At 42.6% G+C, this 18,401-nt stretch overlaps 1 protein-coding gene across 5 annotated transcripts in view; it reads right to left on the reverse strand.

Annotated features, from left to right (window-relative positions):
- PTPRG (protein tyrosine phosphatase receptor type G) overlaps positions 1 to 18,401 on the reverse strand; it is a 706,326-nt gene that overhangs the window by 153,643 nt on the left and 534,282 nt on the right. For all 5 annotated transcript variants that reach the window (XM_072785567.1, XM_072785566.1, XM_072785569.1 and 2 more), the window contains one exon: positions 13,412 to 13,478. In XM_072785567.1, coding sequence (XP_072641668.1) covers positions 13,412 to 13,478 — 67 coding nt within the window. The remainder of the gene's footprint in view (positions 1 to 13,411; positions 13,479 to 18,401) is intronic.

Genomic DNA, 18,401 nt, shown 5'->3' on the forward strand with positions numbered 1-18,401 from the left:
TCATGGTTTGTCTTCCAGACTCCTCACCATGGCCATGGGGCCCTACATGATCTGTTTACCTCTGCAGCCCTTCTGCTCTCACCCTTGCTGACCACCCACCTGTCTCATCACCTTCCTGTTCCCTCTGCCTAGAATGTTCTTCCCCATCACCACTCCATACAGGAGATTCCTTTTCACCCTGCTGGGCTCAGTTCAAATGTCATCTCCTGGGGATCCCTGGGTGGCTTGGCAGTTTAGCGCCTGCCTTCGGCCCAGGGCATGATCCTGGAGTCCTGGGATCGAGTCCCACGTTGGGCTCCCTGCATGGAGCCTGCTTCTGCCTCTGCCTGTGTCTCTGCCTCTCTCTCTCTCTCTGTGTGTCTCTCATGAATAAATAATTAAATAAATCTTAAAAAAAAAAAAAAGTCATCTCCTGAGAGCCCATCCTGAACAGCCCATCTTCTATGTCCCTGCTGCCATTAATTCTATCACATTTACTTCATTTCCTTCCCAGTGTATGTTTATTTGTTTACTGTCTATCTCCCTCAAGAGTTTGGCAAAAACCTTGCCTTTCTCATTTACCCCATACACCCAGCAACTAAAACATGGCCTAGAACATAGTAGGTTCCTAATAGTTATGTGAAAATAGAATGAAGGAACAAACAAGCATGGTAGTTGAGGTATTTTAAGTAACCAGTAAATCCTAGATTTTGGGGCAGCCCAGGTAGCTCAGCAGTTTAGCACCGCCTTCAGCCCAGGGCCTGATCCTGGAGACCCGGGATCGAGTCCCACGTCGGGCTTCCTGCATGGAGCCTGCTTCTCCCTCTGCCTGTGTCTCTGCCTCTCTCTCTCTGTGTTTGTGTGTGTCTCATGAATAAATAAACAAAATCTTTAAAAAAAGTCCTAAGTATTGTATTTCTTTCACATCTAAGTCTCTAATGATTATAAGATGCATCATTATTTCAAACGCCACTACTAAAAGCAACACATTGCTAGTTAGACAATGATGTGATTTCAAATGTAAGATGCATCCTGACTTTAGAATTGTTAAAATATGAAATGTAAAAAACTGCAACTATGTGTGATGATGGATATTAACTAGATTTGGTGTTGGGAACATTTCACGATATATACATATATCATACCATTATGTTGTATACCTGAAACTAACATAGTGTCATGTTACAAATATATGACAAAAATATATGAAGAAATGAGAGTCACAGAATGATGACACAGGATACCGAGGTGACGTTTTCAATAAGATTCACACTAAAGAACCCCATCATATTTATGAGTCTACCAGAAGCTAGGTCAGGGCCCATTTTCTGTGACCACAGTGAAGAGCACTCATAGGACCAGGCAGCAGCACCGACTCCCAACTGTTCGTCTGCCTAGGTTCTCTAACTCAGTTAAACCTTCAATGACCTGAACCCCAAGAATGCATTCCGCATGGGATGTCCTGCACATCACCTCTTTTTACCAGTGCACATTTATGGCGTGTGAACTCAGGGTTAGTCAGGCACTGCTCCAGTTTTTCCCTAAATGAGGCTTTTCAACCTTGTGAGGTAGGTATCAACATCCTGATGAGGGCTGCTAACTTGCCCACAGTCACAGCTCTATAGACTTTTGGTGTCAGTATAGGCTGTGTAATTGGTTAATAGCGGTCTCTTAAGGTTAGCAGGCTGGAGGCTCTGTTACCACAAGACCGTAGCTCCTGACTATACTCCCAGTACACAACACAGTGTCTTAAAGACTAGGTCCTTCATACATGGCTGAAAAAAATTGATCAAACTAAGTCACTGAGTAACTGAAGTCAAAAGTCGCCATGGGGGCAAATCTAGCCTAGTAACCTGTTTTTGTAAATTAAGTTTTATTGGAACACAGCCACAGCTATTTGTATACATATTATCTATGCCTGCTTCTAGGTTACAACTGCACAATTTAGTTGCTGCAGCAGAGAATATATGACCAACCATGCCTAAAATATTTGCTATTGATCCCTTTACAGAGAAAGCTTGCTGACCTCATTCCTATACGACGAGTAAGACATTTAAAAGCAATGGCAAAAATGGGATGGCAACAAGCCATCCCATTTGAGAATGAATGGGGCAAACTACATGGGGTTGTAGAGATATGGACCTTATTTCTGCTTCTGAAATATTCTCGACCAGTGGGTAGAGATTTAAAATCCTACTCCCTGGCTTTTCCTACAGGCACAGTCCAGAGAAAATCTGAGAGGCCCATATAATGAGATGAATAGCTAGTGTTATTTCAGGTTCTGAGTAAAGGCAGCTTGATTAGGAAAGAGCCTATCATGATTAAACAGATTCTTCTAAGCACCCAGAGAGGCACTACAAGGTCATGGAACAGCCACACCACCCTGGTTCAAAAACATCTAGGCTCTTTGAGTTTACTGGTACTCTCAGTTGGTCAAATGTGGCATCTTGATTTAACAGTTGACATTTGAATGAAACATACGTTGTCATTAATATTCCAGAGAAACACAAAGAGCAGAGACTTGTCGACAATTAAGGAAATGAACATGACAGTTACATTATACAGATTCATATAGTGACAAAAACCCAGATTGTCACTGAACAATTCCACTGCTTGCCTCTCTCCCTTACACAGTGGCCATAACTGACAGGGTATGTACCTTCTATTAACCTCCTTCTGATGCTCAATCAATGACCTAATTCACAGAGGAGAAACTGAGGCTCACAAAAATGAAGTGGATTTTGTCAATATTCAGGAAGTTAGTCCATGCTGGAAGCAGAAACTGGCCCAGAAGAGCTGGCAAGAGAATGGATTTCATAATCTAACATAACTGGGTTCAAATTACTGTCTCACTCTATGAGCTGGGACAAATTATCCAAGCTCTCTGAATCTCAGTTTACCATCTGTGACTGGCTAGGATTACTTAAGATTATACATCCAGAACGTCTGGGCAGGGCTAGGTCCACAGCCAGGCGTTAACAGATGAGAGGCTACTGCTTCTTCCTTTCTCACACTTTCTGATTCCTGGCCCATGACCCTTCTCCCTGATTTCAAAGGGAATGGCTACTCCAAACGACTTTGTGACAATTGTCTTTCTCATTTCATTTTATTTTGTGTGACTCAACTAACTCAAGTGTTTCAATACCCAGGTAGCGACGGCAGCAGCACTCACAGGTCCACAATCATTTCCTGTCACCACATGGCCTCCTCCAGACTCATGGCAACAAGTAAGAACAGTAACAGAGATGGTAGTGGTGAAGGTGGTAGCGACAGCAGCCAATGCTGAGTGTTGACCATGTGCTAGGCACAAGTATTCACACCAAGAGCCTGTGCTCTGGGACACTATACCACAGTGCCTCTCTCACACCAAGGTGACATCTGTACAGCAAGGTGAGAAAATCACACAAAGTAGCCTCCTGGTACTTTAGCGAGCACCCTTTCAGTAGAGGACAGGAGACAGTTTAATCTCTCTCTTTGCTCTGCACATCACATTGATACAATCGGGAGAAGGGCATTTCCTCAGGCTCCCGTGATCCTCTTCAAATGATCAAATAGTGACAAAGAAGGCTGGCCAAATGACAACTAGCCTCAAATTCAAATCCGACCTAGAGGGTATCACTTTTGAAGTTATTTTCTGTCTTAACATTATTGTTCACGACACTATGGGTGATAAAACAGGAGCCACACAGCATCCCATTTCCTGGCTTTGGCTAAGAAAAGAAATGCAAATGGCTCACATCTATAGCGGTGGTTATGACACACCGAAGTCCAGGAAACTGTGGAAATGGCTTAAGTGTGCCTGTTTCTCGAAGATTTTGAGATCAAAAGTGTTCAGATAAGCATCTGCCCTTCCTGGATCCATAACAGATGTGAGCCAATTAACCAAGACCAGGGTACTGGATATTTATAGCACACTTCAGGAAAGTTCTATGTAATTAAATGCCGGAAACATAAACTTCAAATGGGAAATTTTGTTGCGTGGTACGATGTTCAAGACTATCAGTGGGCTGCTCGATAACATAGCATTGGGCTTCCCATTCAAAAGGGAGAAAACTTTCTTTAAGGTCAACATTAAAACAGAACCCTCATTAATTTGGTTGAAAAACATTTGGACTGGTTGGTGATTGGGGCAAAATCAAAAGTGAAGGGCAGCCCGGGTGGCTCAGCGGTTTAGCGCCACCTTCAGCCCAGGGCCTGATCCTGGAGACCCTGGATTGAGTCCCACGTCGGGCTCCCTGCATGGAGCCTGCTTCTCCCTCTGCCTGTGTCTCTGCCCCACCCCCTCTGTCTCTCATAAATAATAAATAAATAAAATATTAAAAAAAATCAAAAGTGAAGCCCATCTCTAAAGTCTGTCAAATGGTAGTTAAGTAATGGCCCGAATAGGTATTTACATGGTCCCAACATGAGCCAGCCACTGGGAGAAGGCAACTCTATTAGCAGAGCTCCCGAAATTGCTACCACTTAGTTAAGGCAGAGTTTGACAAACTTTTTCTGTAAAGGGCCAGAGGGTAAGCATTTAAGGCTTTGCAGGCCAGACTGTAGCTCTGTTACAGCTACTCAATTCTGCTGCTGTGGTGCAGAAGCTGTCATAGACAATATGTCAACAAATGAATGTGGCTGTGTTCCAATAAAACTTTATTTACAAAAGTCGGCAGCGGGCCAGATTTGGCTCACAGATTGCACTTGCTGGAGGCCAATTTAGAGGACAGTGGACTCGTGCCAGGCACCCTTCGCTCTCAGTTCTTTCCCTATTCTAATACGTCTAGCATTAATACATACTTTTCTTATCCTCATCTAACAAAGCACAACCGCAGGGACAGAGGGATGCAAGAATTTGTGGAGGATCACACAGCACCCAGGCTGGAGAGCCATGATTTGAAACCAAGATAGCCTCAACTCAGAAGCACTGTTCCAGAATCCAGTGTTCCTCAGGGCCACATTAGAAGTGAAAAGGAACCAATTCCATTTCTTTAAAAATATCCTGTAACCCACACTTTTCAGAAAACTCATTCCAAAGTTCTAATTGCTTATTCGTAGGAACACATGAGATTACTTTTGCAGGTGAAGAATATTAATCTTTTTAATTCTCAGCACCAAGAATGGGAAGGCAAAAAAAATAAAAGGTTTCTCATGATATTAAAATTTCCTGAAAGGCAGGGGAAATCTTGTTCATCATTTATTTTTTTATTTTTATTTTTGTAAATTTTTTTTTATTGGAGTTTGATTTGCCAACATATAGTCTAACACCCAGCACTCATCCCATCAAGTGCCCATCACCCTATCACCCCATCCCTCCACCACTCTAGAAAACTGTGCTGAGGTTCCTTAAAGAGTTGTTTATCATTTTACCCTCAACACCTTGACTAGCACTTATTAGGACCTCCATGGACAGGACAACGGATAGACTCTATGATTACAGAAGCTTAAAGTTCACATCGACAAAACAGGTAAGAACCTCTCAAACCCTATCAATGCACCTCTGCCCCATTATCTTGCTGCCGGATTGTAATGACTATTTCTGCCCAACAGTTTAATTTTCCCCCAAAGTCCCTCATTCTGGGATTTGTCCTTTTCTTGCAAAGTCCATGCAAGATACTTTACAGGAACTTGAGCCATTGAGAGCCACTGAGCCGCAGACAGAAAAAATGATGTCAAGATCTTAGGCCCAGGGGATAATCCCAATAGTGTGGAGGAATGATGACAGAGTAGGGTCCTGTGAAGTATTTTTCTTCATTTCTTCATTTTTCTGCCTTTGAGAGTTGATGTGATGAACCTCAATCAAGGCTGGAAGAGGCAGGTGGTACCCCTGGTGGAAAATAGAGCAGGAGATGGTCTGGGAGTAACAAGAGCCAGTCTTAAGTCATGAAGACCTTGGTTCAGGCCCCCCAGCCAATGCTCCCTTTGCTTGCTTTTCTATGTGACAGGGGACATGATAGCTGTGTCTCAGAATTCAGTGGTACCTATCAGACTAATTAGACCCTTGTCTGGTTGGAGCGTTCCAACCAGAGCCAGCATGTTCTGGAACGCAGAGCCAGAACATTCCAGAACATAGCAGTGGGAAGCCTTTGCTTTTAGACCTGAGGCCTGATGCCTCATCCTCTTTGTTTCCAATTTCTTTTTTGTGAATTCCAAAGGGAGTTATAGACTCCCAAAGTCCTCTCATTTTTTTAAGCTTTTATTTATTTATCCATGAGAGACACAGAGAGAAAGAGAGACAGAGAGAGAGAGAGAGAGAGGCAGAGACACAGGCAGAGAAGGAGAAGCAGGCTCCATGCAGGGAGCCTGAAGCAGGACTTGATCCCAGGCTCCAGGATCAGGCCCTGGGCCGAAGGCAGGCGCTAAACCGATGAGCCACCCGGGCTGCCCCCAAAGTCATCTCTTAATGATAGACTCGCAAGGCAGCCACAGTTCTTTAGCCTGCAATAAATTTGTAGAGTCACAAACAGCCTGTCAGGGGTACGTGCGGTGAAAGTTTTTAAGAAAGGGCTCTAGCTCCCTCTCTTTGCTTGTCGTAAGGCCACTTGGAACTTGATGTGACCCAGAGGGAATCACTGTCGGAAACTCTTACTTTCTAAGGCTAATGACTGTCTTCTTTGTGAAATTTCATACACATGCAGAAAGGTGCGCACAACATAAAGATACTGTTGACAAATAATCCTGAAGTGAACCCTGGAGAGACCAGGGCAGGAGAAGCCCTTGCCATGCTCCCTGGGCTGGTGCTTCCTCACTTTCCCATCCTGCCTCAAGAAGTGACTATCACACCTCTTTTTAAAAAAGTAATAATTGCTTGCTTGGCTTTTCCCTTAGCGTTACCACCTACACATGCACCCTGAAACAATATAGGCTGGGTTTCCTCATGTTTTGAATTTTATGTTGAGGAATACACTAAACCTTCTCCAGACCCTTGCTCTACTTGGTGCTTCTCACATGTGCTCAGGCACAAGATGCCAGCCCCTTCCATCTGAGTAGAATATTCTATTATAGGCCTGCATTGTGTTTACTTAGCTTGCTGACGACAGGCATGTAGGGCATTTCTAGGTTCGGGCAGTTAGGGAAAACCATGCCACTGACATTCTTGTTCACATCTCATGGTACACTTTCATCTATGTTCTCTAGGGGTCATACGCAGGGGGTGGCATACTGAAGCAACCTGGCTGTGGCTCCAGAAAAGTATAAGAGTTCCTGGCATTCTTAGCCTTGCCAACGCTGGACTCTGTCAGGATTTTTAATATGTGACTATGTGGTGCACGCTGCCAATGATTTTGAGCTCTGTGAATGTATTATCATGGGGAAGTCAATGTATAATATACATGGGCTATTCTTTCATTTACAAACAGTCAAAGGCACAAATCTAAGAGGATGGTGTGGTGAATTTTTATATTATAACCATGCAATCATCCTCCTGATCAAGATATATAATATTTTCATCATCCAAGAAAATTCCCTCATGTTTCTTCTCATTTATTATACCCCTCCACTGCATTATTTGGCTTTTATCACCAAAGACTAGTTTTGTCTGTTCTTGAGCTTTACAGAAATGGAACCATGCAATATGTGCTCTTCTGTTGTCATGTAAATCAACTAGCTCATTATTTTTAATCGCTGCATAATGTTCGCTGTCTGGCCATACTACAACTTGCATATCTAGGCTCCCGTTGGTGGACATTTGGGCTGTTTCCACTCTGGGGCTAATATAAACAAATCTCCCATTAACAAGTCTTTCTGTGGACATTTCTCTTGGGTATATACCTACATGAGGACTGGCCAGCTCAGAGGATAAGGCAGTTGTACGACTTTGGCAGAAATGGCTGCATGGCTTTCGGAAAGGCTGCCCGCCCCCCCAACCGCATCCCCAGAGCAGCTGTCCTGAAGTGCCCAGGGTGCCATGCTCGGGGCTTGTTTTCTTTTTAAATAGTGTATGTGGTGAATGACATATCAGCAGTTGTAGAAGATAAATCCTATCCATTATTTTAGAATAAATTCAGATCACTTCAGGTCTGGAGTCTCATTGGGGTTATTCTTGATTATAGGACCCTCAATCCCAGCAGGTGGAATATGGAAAAAAAGAGCAAATGCAGATGCATGAGCTCCTACCACCACGTGCTTGGCCAGGTGGTCACTTATATGTGCAAATTTCCTTTATATCTTCCCTTTCTGCCGAATGCCTGGATTGAACTCTAGCTGTTCCATGACTCTGTCTATAGATTTGGTGAGTTGATGAGTATTCCAGGACAGAGGAGAAAATGGGTGTAAGACACCTCAAAAATACACCCAGTGAATAAATGAGTCAGTCGAGGAAGCTATTCCGCAAAGAAAGTTTAGATCCTGTCCCAGCCCCAGCTGCCATCACTTTAAAACTTGCAAGAACCTCGTTTTGGACCATTCTTTAATTGAAGGGTGTTTTCAGGTGATCATTTAATTGCGCTTTCACAGCTTTCTCAGAAGAACCTGAGGAGGCAGGATGGGGTGAACCATCTGGTTCTGACCGGAGTCTGACCCAATTTCTAGTAGTTCCTCTAAAGGAGAAAGGTACCGTCCTGCTCATCTAGGCAGTACATTCAGCAGAAGACAGCGGTGACAGAGGCGGGGTGGGGTGGGGGTGGGAGTGATGGGGAAAGACGACAGAGTCATAGTTCAACAACCAAGCAATCGCTACTAGCAAGTTTCTTTCCAAAAATAAAAAAAATTAGGGACTCCTGGGTGACTCAGTGGTTGAGTGTCTGTGTTTGGCTCAGATCATGATCCCGGGATCCTGAGACTGAGTCCTGCATCGGGCTCTCCCCAGGGAGCCTGCTTCTCCCTCTGCCTGTCTCTGCTTCTCTGTCTCTCATGAATAAGTAAATCTTTTAAAAAATAAAACAAAAATTAAAAAAAATTAGTCTCTCTTAGATGATTGACAAGAGGGAGTGGTCAGGATTTTGATGCATTCTGACAGGATTCTAGAATACATACACAAGCAGCCTGCTAGACTTTCTTTGGGTGGATATCATAAAAGAAGAATAGAAAAGTAGGTAATCCAAAAATGTAAAAGAAAAAAAAAATACTTTTTAATTGACTTAAAATATAATGTACATTTCTGAGCACTGGCCAAATGGGTGAAACTAGTAAGGGGTAGTTGCATTTCTATACTGATTCACATACAAGGTTTTTTTTTTTTCTTAAATGTGTTTTTAAAAAACAGAACTAGACTAAGTTTCTCAGAACCCATATTTCTATCAGGTGTGGCTTCCATTAAGTGCTAGTTCTTGAATACAAAAAGCACTGTAAATGAACGAGTCAATACTGTGACTAGGATTCACAACTTCTCCCTAAATCTTTCCTTCCCGGTGGATACCGATGGGAGTGTGTAAATAAAACAGCTGATTCGATACATTTTAGTGCTTCCATCTATTGCCCAGTGGACAGACGGAACCAGAATCAATGGCAAATCACATCTCTCCATTCTATTTATATTTCTTCATGGCTCTCAACTTTGTAAAAATCACAATTTACATGGAAAAATGAACACCTAACAAACAACACTCTACATTTGCCAAGAGATTTCTAGATATCTCTCTCCAGCAGTGAGGAAGCAATGTTGCTGAGCGCAGAGCCTCAAAGATGCTATATGCACTTCCACCACCAGGGACCTCCCTCCACAGTGGCATTGCTTGAAACCTTGACTGCTCCCTTCTAGGCCTGCACTGTCTCTATGCACTCTTTAGGTCTCAGTGGTCACTTTGCCTGAGTGGTTACTGATGCCTCCTCTATACTCCCAAATCTGGGTTAAACCTGCTGCTCCCCACTCTTTAATGCAATGACAATGCTTAACTGTATGTTCCCCGCTCTGAGACTTGATAAATGCAAGGAGGGTAGGCCTAGGTCGGCTGTGCCCTCTCTGCCTAGCTTCGTAGTACATTGGGATTAGGTACTTATGCACGAGAGGCATAAGCACTGCTTCTAAGCACCTCTGAGTATTTTAAAAGCGAAAGGACCAAGTAAAGTCCTCTTTGGAAATGGGATCAGGAAGGAAGATGTGAACTTCCATGCCAGCCAAGGGAGGTACATGCCTAAGATCAGGAAGGAAGATGTGAACTTCCATGCCAGCCAAGGGAGGTACATGCCTAAGATCTTCCTTCCAGAGACACACTGCCATGAGGAGCCTTGTTAGCTCCAGCCTACAGCGGCTATACCTTCAGTGACCACAGTGTTCTCTTGGAGGCCGGTCAAGATAGGACGTGCTAGCTGGTGACTCTGCATGTCAGGGGAACCTAACACAGGACACCTCTCACAGACAGGCTTGGCTCTGAGGTGCATCAGTGAGGTGCATCAGTCAAGACTTTGTGAGAGCTGCCTTCAGCTAGTCCTCCTAGATTCCCTCCCCACTTCAGAGATACCAGAGCTGGACTGTAGTCCCAACACTCTCCCCATGTGGCCCTGCTTCCTCTCTTTATCACTCCCTGTCAATAAATTTGCCTGCACTGAAAACCCCACCTTGCTGTCTGCCTCCCAGAGGCCCCTGTTGAACAAATGTCAAGTACCACTGGTGGGGATGACCAGATTTCTCATCGTCATTTCAGCTGAAAGAACATAGAAGATTCTTCCTATTAAAAAAACAAAAACAAAAACAAAAAAACCCAAATTCACTTAATGAGGAATTAATATTCTAGGATATGACTCCCAGAGCTGAAGAAATAAAACCAATTCTGAACTGTAACAGAAATTCATATTGATTTTTCCTTTTTACACATTTCTATCATCATTTCCAAGCCAGAGATTCTGTGAAGGGCATGATTATTTATGTCCCATCAAATTAACAGATCATTCAAATCCTTTACAGGACCTTCAACTGAAAACGCTTCTAATGCCAACAAAAGTTGTTTTAGCCATTTCAGATGTTCATTCTCTGTTGGAAGAACGACAAAAGAGATGAGTGTTATCACAATGGAAGTCGGCAACAGCCCGAGACCGGAGGGCATAGCCAGGTTTCCAAGATGTTCTCTTACTCCTTTCTCTTTCCAGTCAAAGCAAAACTCAAGTGGCCTTTGGTTTCTCCTCCTCTTCTCCCAGTTCTATATTTTGATATCTCCACTTATTTGTGGGTTTATTTGACTCATTGACTTGGCTAACATTTACTGGGCATCTGTGATTTGACATACACGCAGGGGGTCTTGGCCCCACAAAGCTGACAGTTCAGTAGGTAAAAAGTGAGTAAATAAAACACAAAGTTATTTTAGATACTTTTAAGTGGTTTGAGGAAAGGAATCTAGGATGATATGATGGAGCCATGGGCATGGGGAGCAGCTGGGGCATTTGATAGGACAGTTAAGAAAGAACTTTCTGAAGAGGCACGGATTTGAACTGAAACCTGAAATAATAAAGGGAGACACCCTTGTAATGAGCTAAGGCAAGAACTTTCCGGACAGAGGAAGCAGAAACAGCAAATGCAAAAGCTGTGAGGGATAGCCCACTGGGCAGGCTAGAGGAAATGAGAGGCGGCACCTCACCTCACCTCACCTTCCTTCCAGACACCTCCCTGTGTGTCTCTTATTCACACACAGTGGGCACACCATACTTTTGCTGTATAAATAATGAAACTCCCTTTTGCAGGGGATTTTTTTCTAGTAGGTCTCCTCTGACTTCTGCATTAGGAAGGAGTGTTGAAACCACATCCCAGGCATCTCTGTCACCCTCCCAGTGCCAGGTAAACATAGAAGAGCGTACATGTAACAGCCTCTTGGAGGGTAATTGTGGATAATGAACAAGGATAACATGATTATGCCAGCACAGAGCTCTTGAACCAAATGATGACTACACAGTGAGTTTACAGAGATTTGGGGATCTGGGAGCTAACAGAAGCCTCTGCTTATCTTTAACATATGGAATCTCCTTCAATTATCATTGTGGAAGTAAGCACACACAGATCTACTCAAATGTCATTGCTGGTGGAGTGCTTCCTCTCTGACCAAAGAATAGAGAGGTACCTGTTTTGAAGATTCTAGAACTCTCCATGATGGTTTTGTTTTAAAATAGGAAGAAAAGTCAGGGGGAAGGAAGATCTGTTCATCACTTACTCCATTTCAAACCCCAAACTCAGTCTACACTATGAACTGGGATTTCTGGGAAGAGTTTGATTAACTGAGTATCCAAGGGGATCTTTTGTGAAAAAATGCACAGCATGTTGCCCAAATACCAGCTTTCTTTGCACTTTTTAGGCTGCCTGGAGTACAAGGCAAATACTCCTATTGCCCCAAACCACCACCACCACCATACCAAAATCAAAGCACAAATGTGCAGGCAGAAACAGTTTTGACCAAGGTGCTCTGTTCCCTATAGGAACTGCCACACAACCTGCTTCCCAGTTGCGTGTGAGGGCTTTGCTTTAGAGACACAAACTGAAATTGAGAAGTCATGGACTCTTCCCTCCACAACTTCTATGCGACTGCTTTCAGCCACACTATTTTCCTACTTTTACGAGGTTTATTTTTGTTACCTGCTGCATGACTGAATGGTTCTAAGAGCAGCACAGTTAATCCCAAATCCTACTTGCCTCAACTGCATGCTGACAACTGGTTTTAGTTTCCCTGAGAGAAATGGGGCAAGATGTCTGTTAAGCTCTACAGAGTTGGCTAATGTCGAAAGACAATCCTCCCAGAAAGGTGTGAAGATGTTTTATCACAGCTGTGGAGATGAAGGGGAGATTTATTATGGTTACTAATGCTATTTTTGTCAATATCTTTGGAATTCTAATTAGATTATTAAAACTTTGCAAATCATTACATTACCTCTAAGACTCCATACCTTCCTGCAACAAGGGTACTTTTGAAATTAGAGGATTCTGATGCCATAGGTAATGATGCATTGCTGATAATAAAGTTGCAGGGAAATTCCTCCAATAAAAACCAGTTGGGAAAGACAGAACCCATTTATCTTACTTTCTTTCCCAGTTTTATGCTCGAGGATAAGACGTCTGCTACACAGAACATGGTCTAGCTTTTTCCACGCTAGTAGCTGATGATGCTTCCTCACATGCAGCAAAGTTTAATGACTTGTCACAGCTACTTAAATTTTTTTCCCCTAAATCTGAGAGGCAAATAAAGAAATTTATTAATGCAGAGATACTTGAAAGAGGAATATTTTTAAGAGAGACCTGAGACAGTGGCAGGTTCAGCGCATACCAATGGTATATCTTAGGGTGCTTTGATTTATAACATATGCATTCAAAGTGGTACCTGAAGAGAAACAAATTGCTTACTGTTAACTCAGATCCATTTGCAGGTAATAAATGGGCATGCTCTTTACCCATCAAATAATGGCTCTAATGCCCTTCAACATCAGTGGATGAGGAATGGGGGTCACCCTCTGTCCTCTGCCAGATAACCCAATTCCTTTAGGTGGAGACCTTAGCTCTTCACATACCAACAAAGAGAAACGTATGTGGCTTACTTACCATGATGTACGACGCCCTTCAACCCATGGATAATAGGATCCAGTGCAGAATTGTCCCTTGGACTGACCTACATGTAAAGGAAACATGATTGGTTAAATCTATTCTGGCATCAGACACAACAGCCTCAGTTTAATCTTCTGAAGAGAAGGGGGGGAAATAGATGTTATCTAGCAGGCTGCATAGACCTTACACAGACCATGGCTCTCACCAACACAAAAGATTTATGACATCATAAAATCAAGTGAGGAAGTCTAAATCAAAAGAAAGAAACTTCTCAGAATACATCAGAACAAGAGGGAAATACCATAGTCCCAGGAAAATCTTAAAAAGCAACTATAAGACTTTCCTTTTCCTTTTGTTTTATTATAAGTACACCCGGATCTCCTAAAAAGTCATTGAAAGTCATCAAAGAGTAATCCATCATTGACTGAATATTTCAATACCTTCTTGTGATGTGCTTTTTTTTTCTTCTCTCCTTTTTAGAAAATGGATCTGTGCCCTGCCAGCCTTTTCTCCTAAGGATCCAGTCTCCTGTGCTTTACCACATACTGTAAGAGGGATTTCTAAGACTCAAAGCAGGAGAGAACAGGACAGGAGCGGGGCTTAAAGAGCCAGTGTCTCCCAACTTTTATTTCTCTCTGGGGTTTTTAATTCCCCCAAAAGTCAAGCTTCTTACCCAATCTTTCCCTAACTTTCTGATATTACACAGCACAAATCCTCATTCTTGCCCTCTCTAGAAGGTGACAATTCCACCAGCATACTGTAATTTTGGTTTTGAGGTACTTTCTTTTAGACACATACTGACATACTTACAAATGCAATGAAATAGTGCCTAGATTTCACTCCAAAATAATCCAGGAGTGGATAGCCATTCAGAAAGTGAGCAGGGCATAGAAAGATGCAACAAGACTGGCATTCAATCATTTGTGAGTTTAAATTATGAGTATTAAATGGATCACGATATAATTTTCTCTACTTGTATGGATGGTTAACTTTTCCCAAATAGTTTTTCAAAATCCATTCTCTGTGGTCAGCATATCTCCTGAAATTTTTTCCAGGGATGATATTTAATTTAATCCACTACTAACATAACGAAGTTGAGATGTTGGTGAATCTTTCAGTGTGTAGCAAGACCCAACTTAATGTCCCTAGTTATTTCAGGGCCATCTTAGGTCAAAATTTTAAGATAACTGAAAATTTTCCACTTCCTTCCTCCCTTGCAAACTGTCCATTGAGTTGCTGCTCTTCAGACAATACCCATACTTCACATATTTCTTCTGCTTTTCTGCTTTAGAGTAGAAAAGTTAGAGTAACTTTTGAAAACTTAGAGTATCTCCAAGTTAGAGTAGTGGTTCTTAACAGGAGGCAGATTTTACCTATCTCCTCTACCCCATCCCAAGGACATTGGGCCGTATCTGCAGATATTGTTGGTTTTCAAAAGTAGAGTTGAAGGGGGAGGGGCTACTAGCATCACATGGGTAGAGGCAAGGCTGCTGTTAAAAATTTAACAATGTTCAGAATAGCCCCCCACAGCAAGAAATTATCTGGCTCAAGGTATCAAACGGGCAGAAGCTAAGGTTGAGAAATTCAGGTTACATGCTCTATGAGTTAACAATGATTACCTATTAATGTCTGGAGTCCTGACTCATGACTAAATTCAAACACAGATGCCATTATGTATGGTGTTATGTTTACAGACTAATAAAGTGAGGTGGAATTTGGTACTAAATCATAAACACTACAGGTACTTAAAAAAGGATCGGTGAATAGGAACCGTGTGTGTATCCAATCACAAAAGTGGAATTCTGGGAGTTGGCATTAGTGTACCTCCAAATTGTCTGACAGGAAGGTCTAGCCAGGGCTTTTACATCCTGGTTGAGCACAGAACATTCTTAAAAGGCAAACATTCACAAAAAATACACCAAAATGAAGAATTTATATTTACACCATAGCAAATACTTATTAACACATTCAAAACATGGTCATAAATGGAATCACAACTCAAGAATGCAGGATAAGTGAGTCTACAGTAAATGTGGCCAAATTTCAAAAGTCAAAGAATAAAATTGGAGCTGAAAGAAATATTCCATATCAAACTGAATTTATAGACCAAAATGTGGTCTTTGTTTTCCCAATTCAGTCTGATAGAGAAGTTTATGCCAATTCAACTACGTGCAGTTACTCTGACATCTATGGGAAATGGCAAAAGGATCACAAACTCCTGCCTTCTCCACCATATACATCTTTGAGATCTGAAGTGGCCACTCCTCCCATCAAGAGTGTATATCAAAGTCTTCCCTCTTGGAAGCTGGGCTTGAGCACGTGACTTGTTTTGGCCAATGGGCCATTAGTGAAAATGATGTAGGGTGCAGCTTATGTAGAGCTTGCCTGCCAGGTTTATCCTCTCTTGTTATTCTTTGAAATCCTGAGACCACCAGCTGAAGAACCCCAGGCTAGTCTCCTGGAGGTAGAGACAACATGGAACAGACAGGCAGTCCCAGCTGAGGTCATTTTAGACCACCAGTCTCAGATGAGCTACCTAAAGTCTGCAGATACCACCTGAACTGGTACCAACCAGAGCTGAGCAGCTAACCTACAGAATCATAAAAGCAATAAAATAATTGTTGTTTTAATTAATTTGGATCATTTGTTACAGCATAAAACGTAACTGTTAGAGTTTCTATGAGTGTGTGTAGAAGTGGAAGACTGGAGACAAACTACAATAGCAATAATTTTCTTAACCAATCCACTTCGCTTACGTATGATCTGTCATAAACGATTCTCAGTGAGATTCCACATACCAAGAAACAGTATTTGTCGCCAACCAAATCAACTCATGTGCTTCCCCAAAACTCTGTTACCCCATCTCTACCATGCCACATTTCACGGATATTTTGATTTTCAATCCCAACTACATGCAGGGGGATGTTTTGTAGTCAGGGGGGTGCTCTAATGCATTCAATCTTACTTGATGATGAGAAAGGCCAAAGAAAATGTTCCCCATGACTTACACCCACCAATGACATTTGTAGCTCATGTTAGAGGAAAACAACCAAGCAAGGTAATCCAGTTTACTTTCTGACCCTTCTGGCTACAGTATCTCTGTGTCTGATTACTCATTCAAGCTCAAGAGCCTGACCCCAGGCTCTAAGCAACCTCATAAATGAAAACCCTTCTATGGTGCCCATTCACCTCCACAGCCCCTGTTGCTGTAGGTTCACAGCCCCATGACTGGGGTTGAGAAGATGGATCAGGAGAAAGGGAGAAAATACGAAGATTATTGGCTGGTCTAAGTAGCTTACTAATAATACTAAGCTTACTCTCCAGTCGGTGTCTTGATTCCAAAATTCAGGGTGGGAATCCAAATAGCATGCTAATAAGTGGGTTTGTTCCAGTAAAGGCACAACACTAACTGAAATAATCCCTTCCATTTACTGTTTCAATCAATTTGCCACTTAAAAAAAAATTCATGAGCATAAGCTAAGCAATTTGGACAGCTCTGAAATATGCCTACAGTGAAGAAGGCTGTCTGAGCAACCGGTATTTACATTCTGGTCTCCATCCAGGGTAGGAGGCCAAGGGGTGGGGGGAAAATAAAATTTTGAGTCAGGGCTGAACCCTTAGCCTTTCAGTGTCCTCATCTGTAAAATGGGGATACAATTTCATAACGCTGTCCTGAAGATTACATGGGTAAAGCTTGGAGTGTAATGCTGAGTACAAATGCAACATTCAAGGGGGATGGAACCTGACCCAAACACTCAAATTTAAATGAATGTCGAACAACAGCAATTTCATCCCTGAACTTCTCAATGTGCTTGGCTCTAAAAGTAATACCTACTCACATTTCAAAAGATCCAAATTTACGTTTTATTTGACATCCACTCAATTTCATAATACGCTGCTCCTTTTAAAGCCACATGAGGCGTTTTCCTGGCTCTTGAAATTTGCCACCTTCCACTCGGAGATCAAAGGAGTTGTGCAGTAATACTGAGAAGGTGGCAATTGCACAAATGAGCTTAAAATGGCCTCGAAGAAATGGACCCCCCTTCCCCTGCGGTTTGTGCTCTTACAGCAAAACTTAGCTCCTGGCCCTTCCATTTTGGAACAGCTTTTGCAGCATTAGTCATCTTCAAAAGGACAGCATGCCAGCGACAGAGGGCTCTGAATTAAAGCCTTTAAGATGTCTTTAGATATAACAAACTACACAGAGACATTAGCAATACAGGAAACCATGACATGTAGGTTTGGGCAAAAGGCCAAATTCATAGAAATGCCTGATGAAATCTAATCTTCATAAAATTCTCTTTCCAAAAAATAGACCATGCTAAGGACTGAACCAACAACTATCAGATTCATAACCACATTGTCGATAATCTCTAGAGATGTGTCTGGAATCCTGGCCCTCAGAAGGACCTATGGTCTTTCCTGTTGGAAAGAAGATGAAGCGGAAACACAGAGGCCCCAGCAGCCTGCATGTGCCTGTGTTGCAGATGTCTGCTGCCATCTACTTTTCCAATCCACTGTGCCATTTGGCCCTTGACTTGGATCCTGATAATCTTCAATCTATCAAGTCCTGGCCATCTGCTAACTAGGATGGCCAAGACAACCTACTTGCCTTGAATCCGACATCACCAGCTGCTCCTTTAGTCCTATAAATGTCACATCCAGCCAATATCGTCTTGTGGGAAAAAGGATTTATGCCTGCTGGGAACGAATGGCTCCACCATTAAACCATGCCTGCGAAGGAAAGTGACAAACAGCAGGACCAGAGTCTCCACATGGCCTTCCTGAACTGCAGAGGTGATGATCCATCCACTCTGAGGGATAGCGGCTGTGTCCTCAGAACCTACAGTGTCTGATCAGGACAAGGGCAGGTACTTCTCATGAGATCTGATTTCAGATCTAATTCTCTTCTTTCTCCTCTTACCTAAGAGCCATGTAGCAAGGATGCCGTAGCTTCTTTCATTCTGACTTCAACACCTCGGTCACC

This window comes from Canis lupus, chromosome 19, assembly GCF_048164855.1.
Source record: "Canis lupus baileyi chromosome 19, mCanLup2.hap1, whole genome shotgun sequence".
Lineage (NCBI taxonomy): Eukaryota > Metazoa > Chordata > Mammalia > Carnivora > Canidae > Canis > Canis lupus.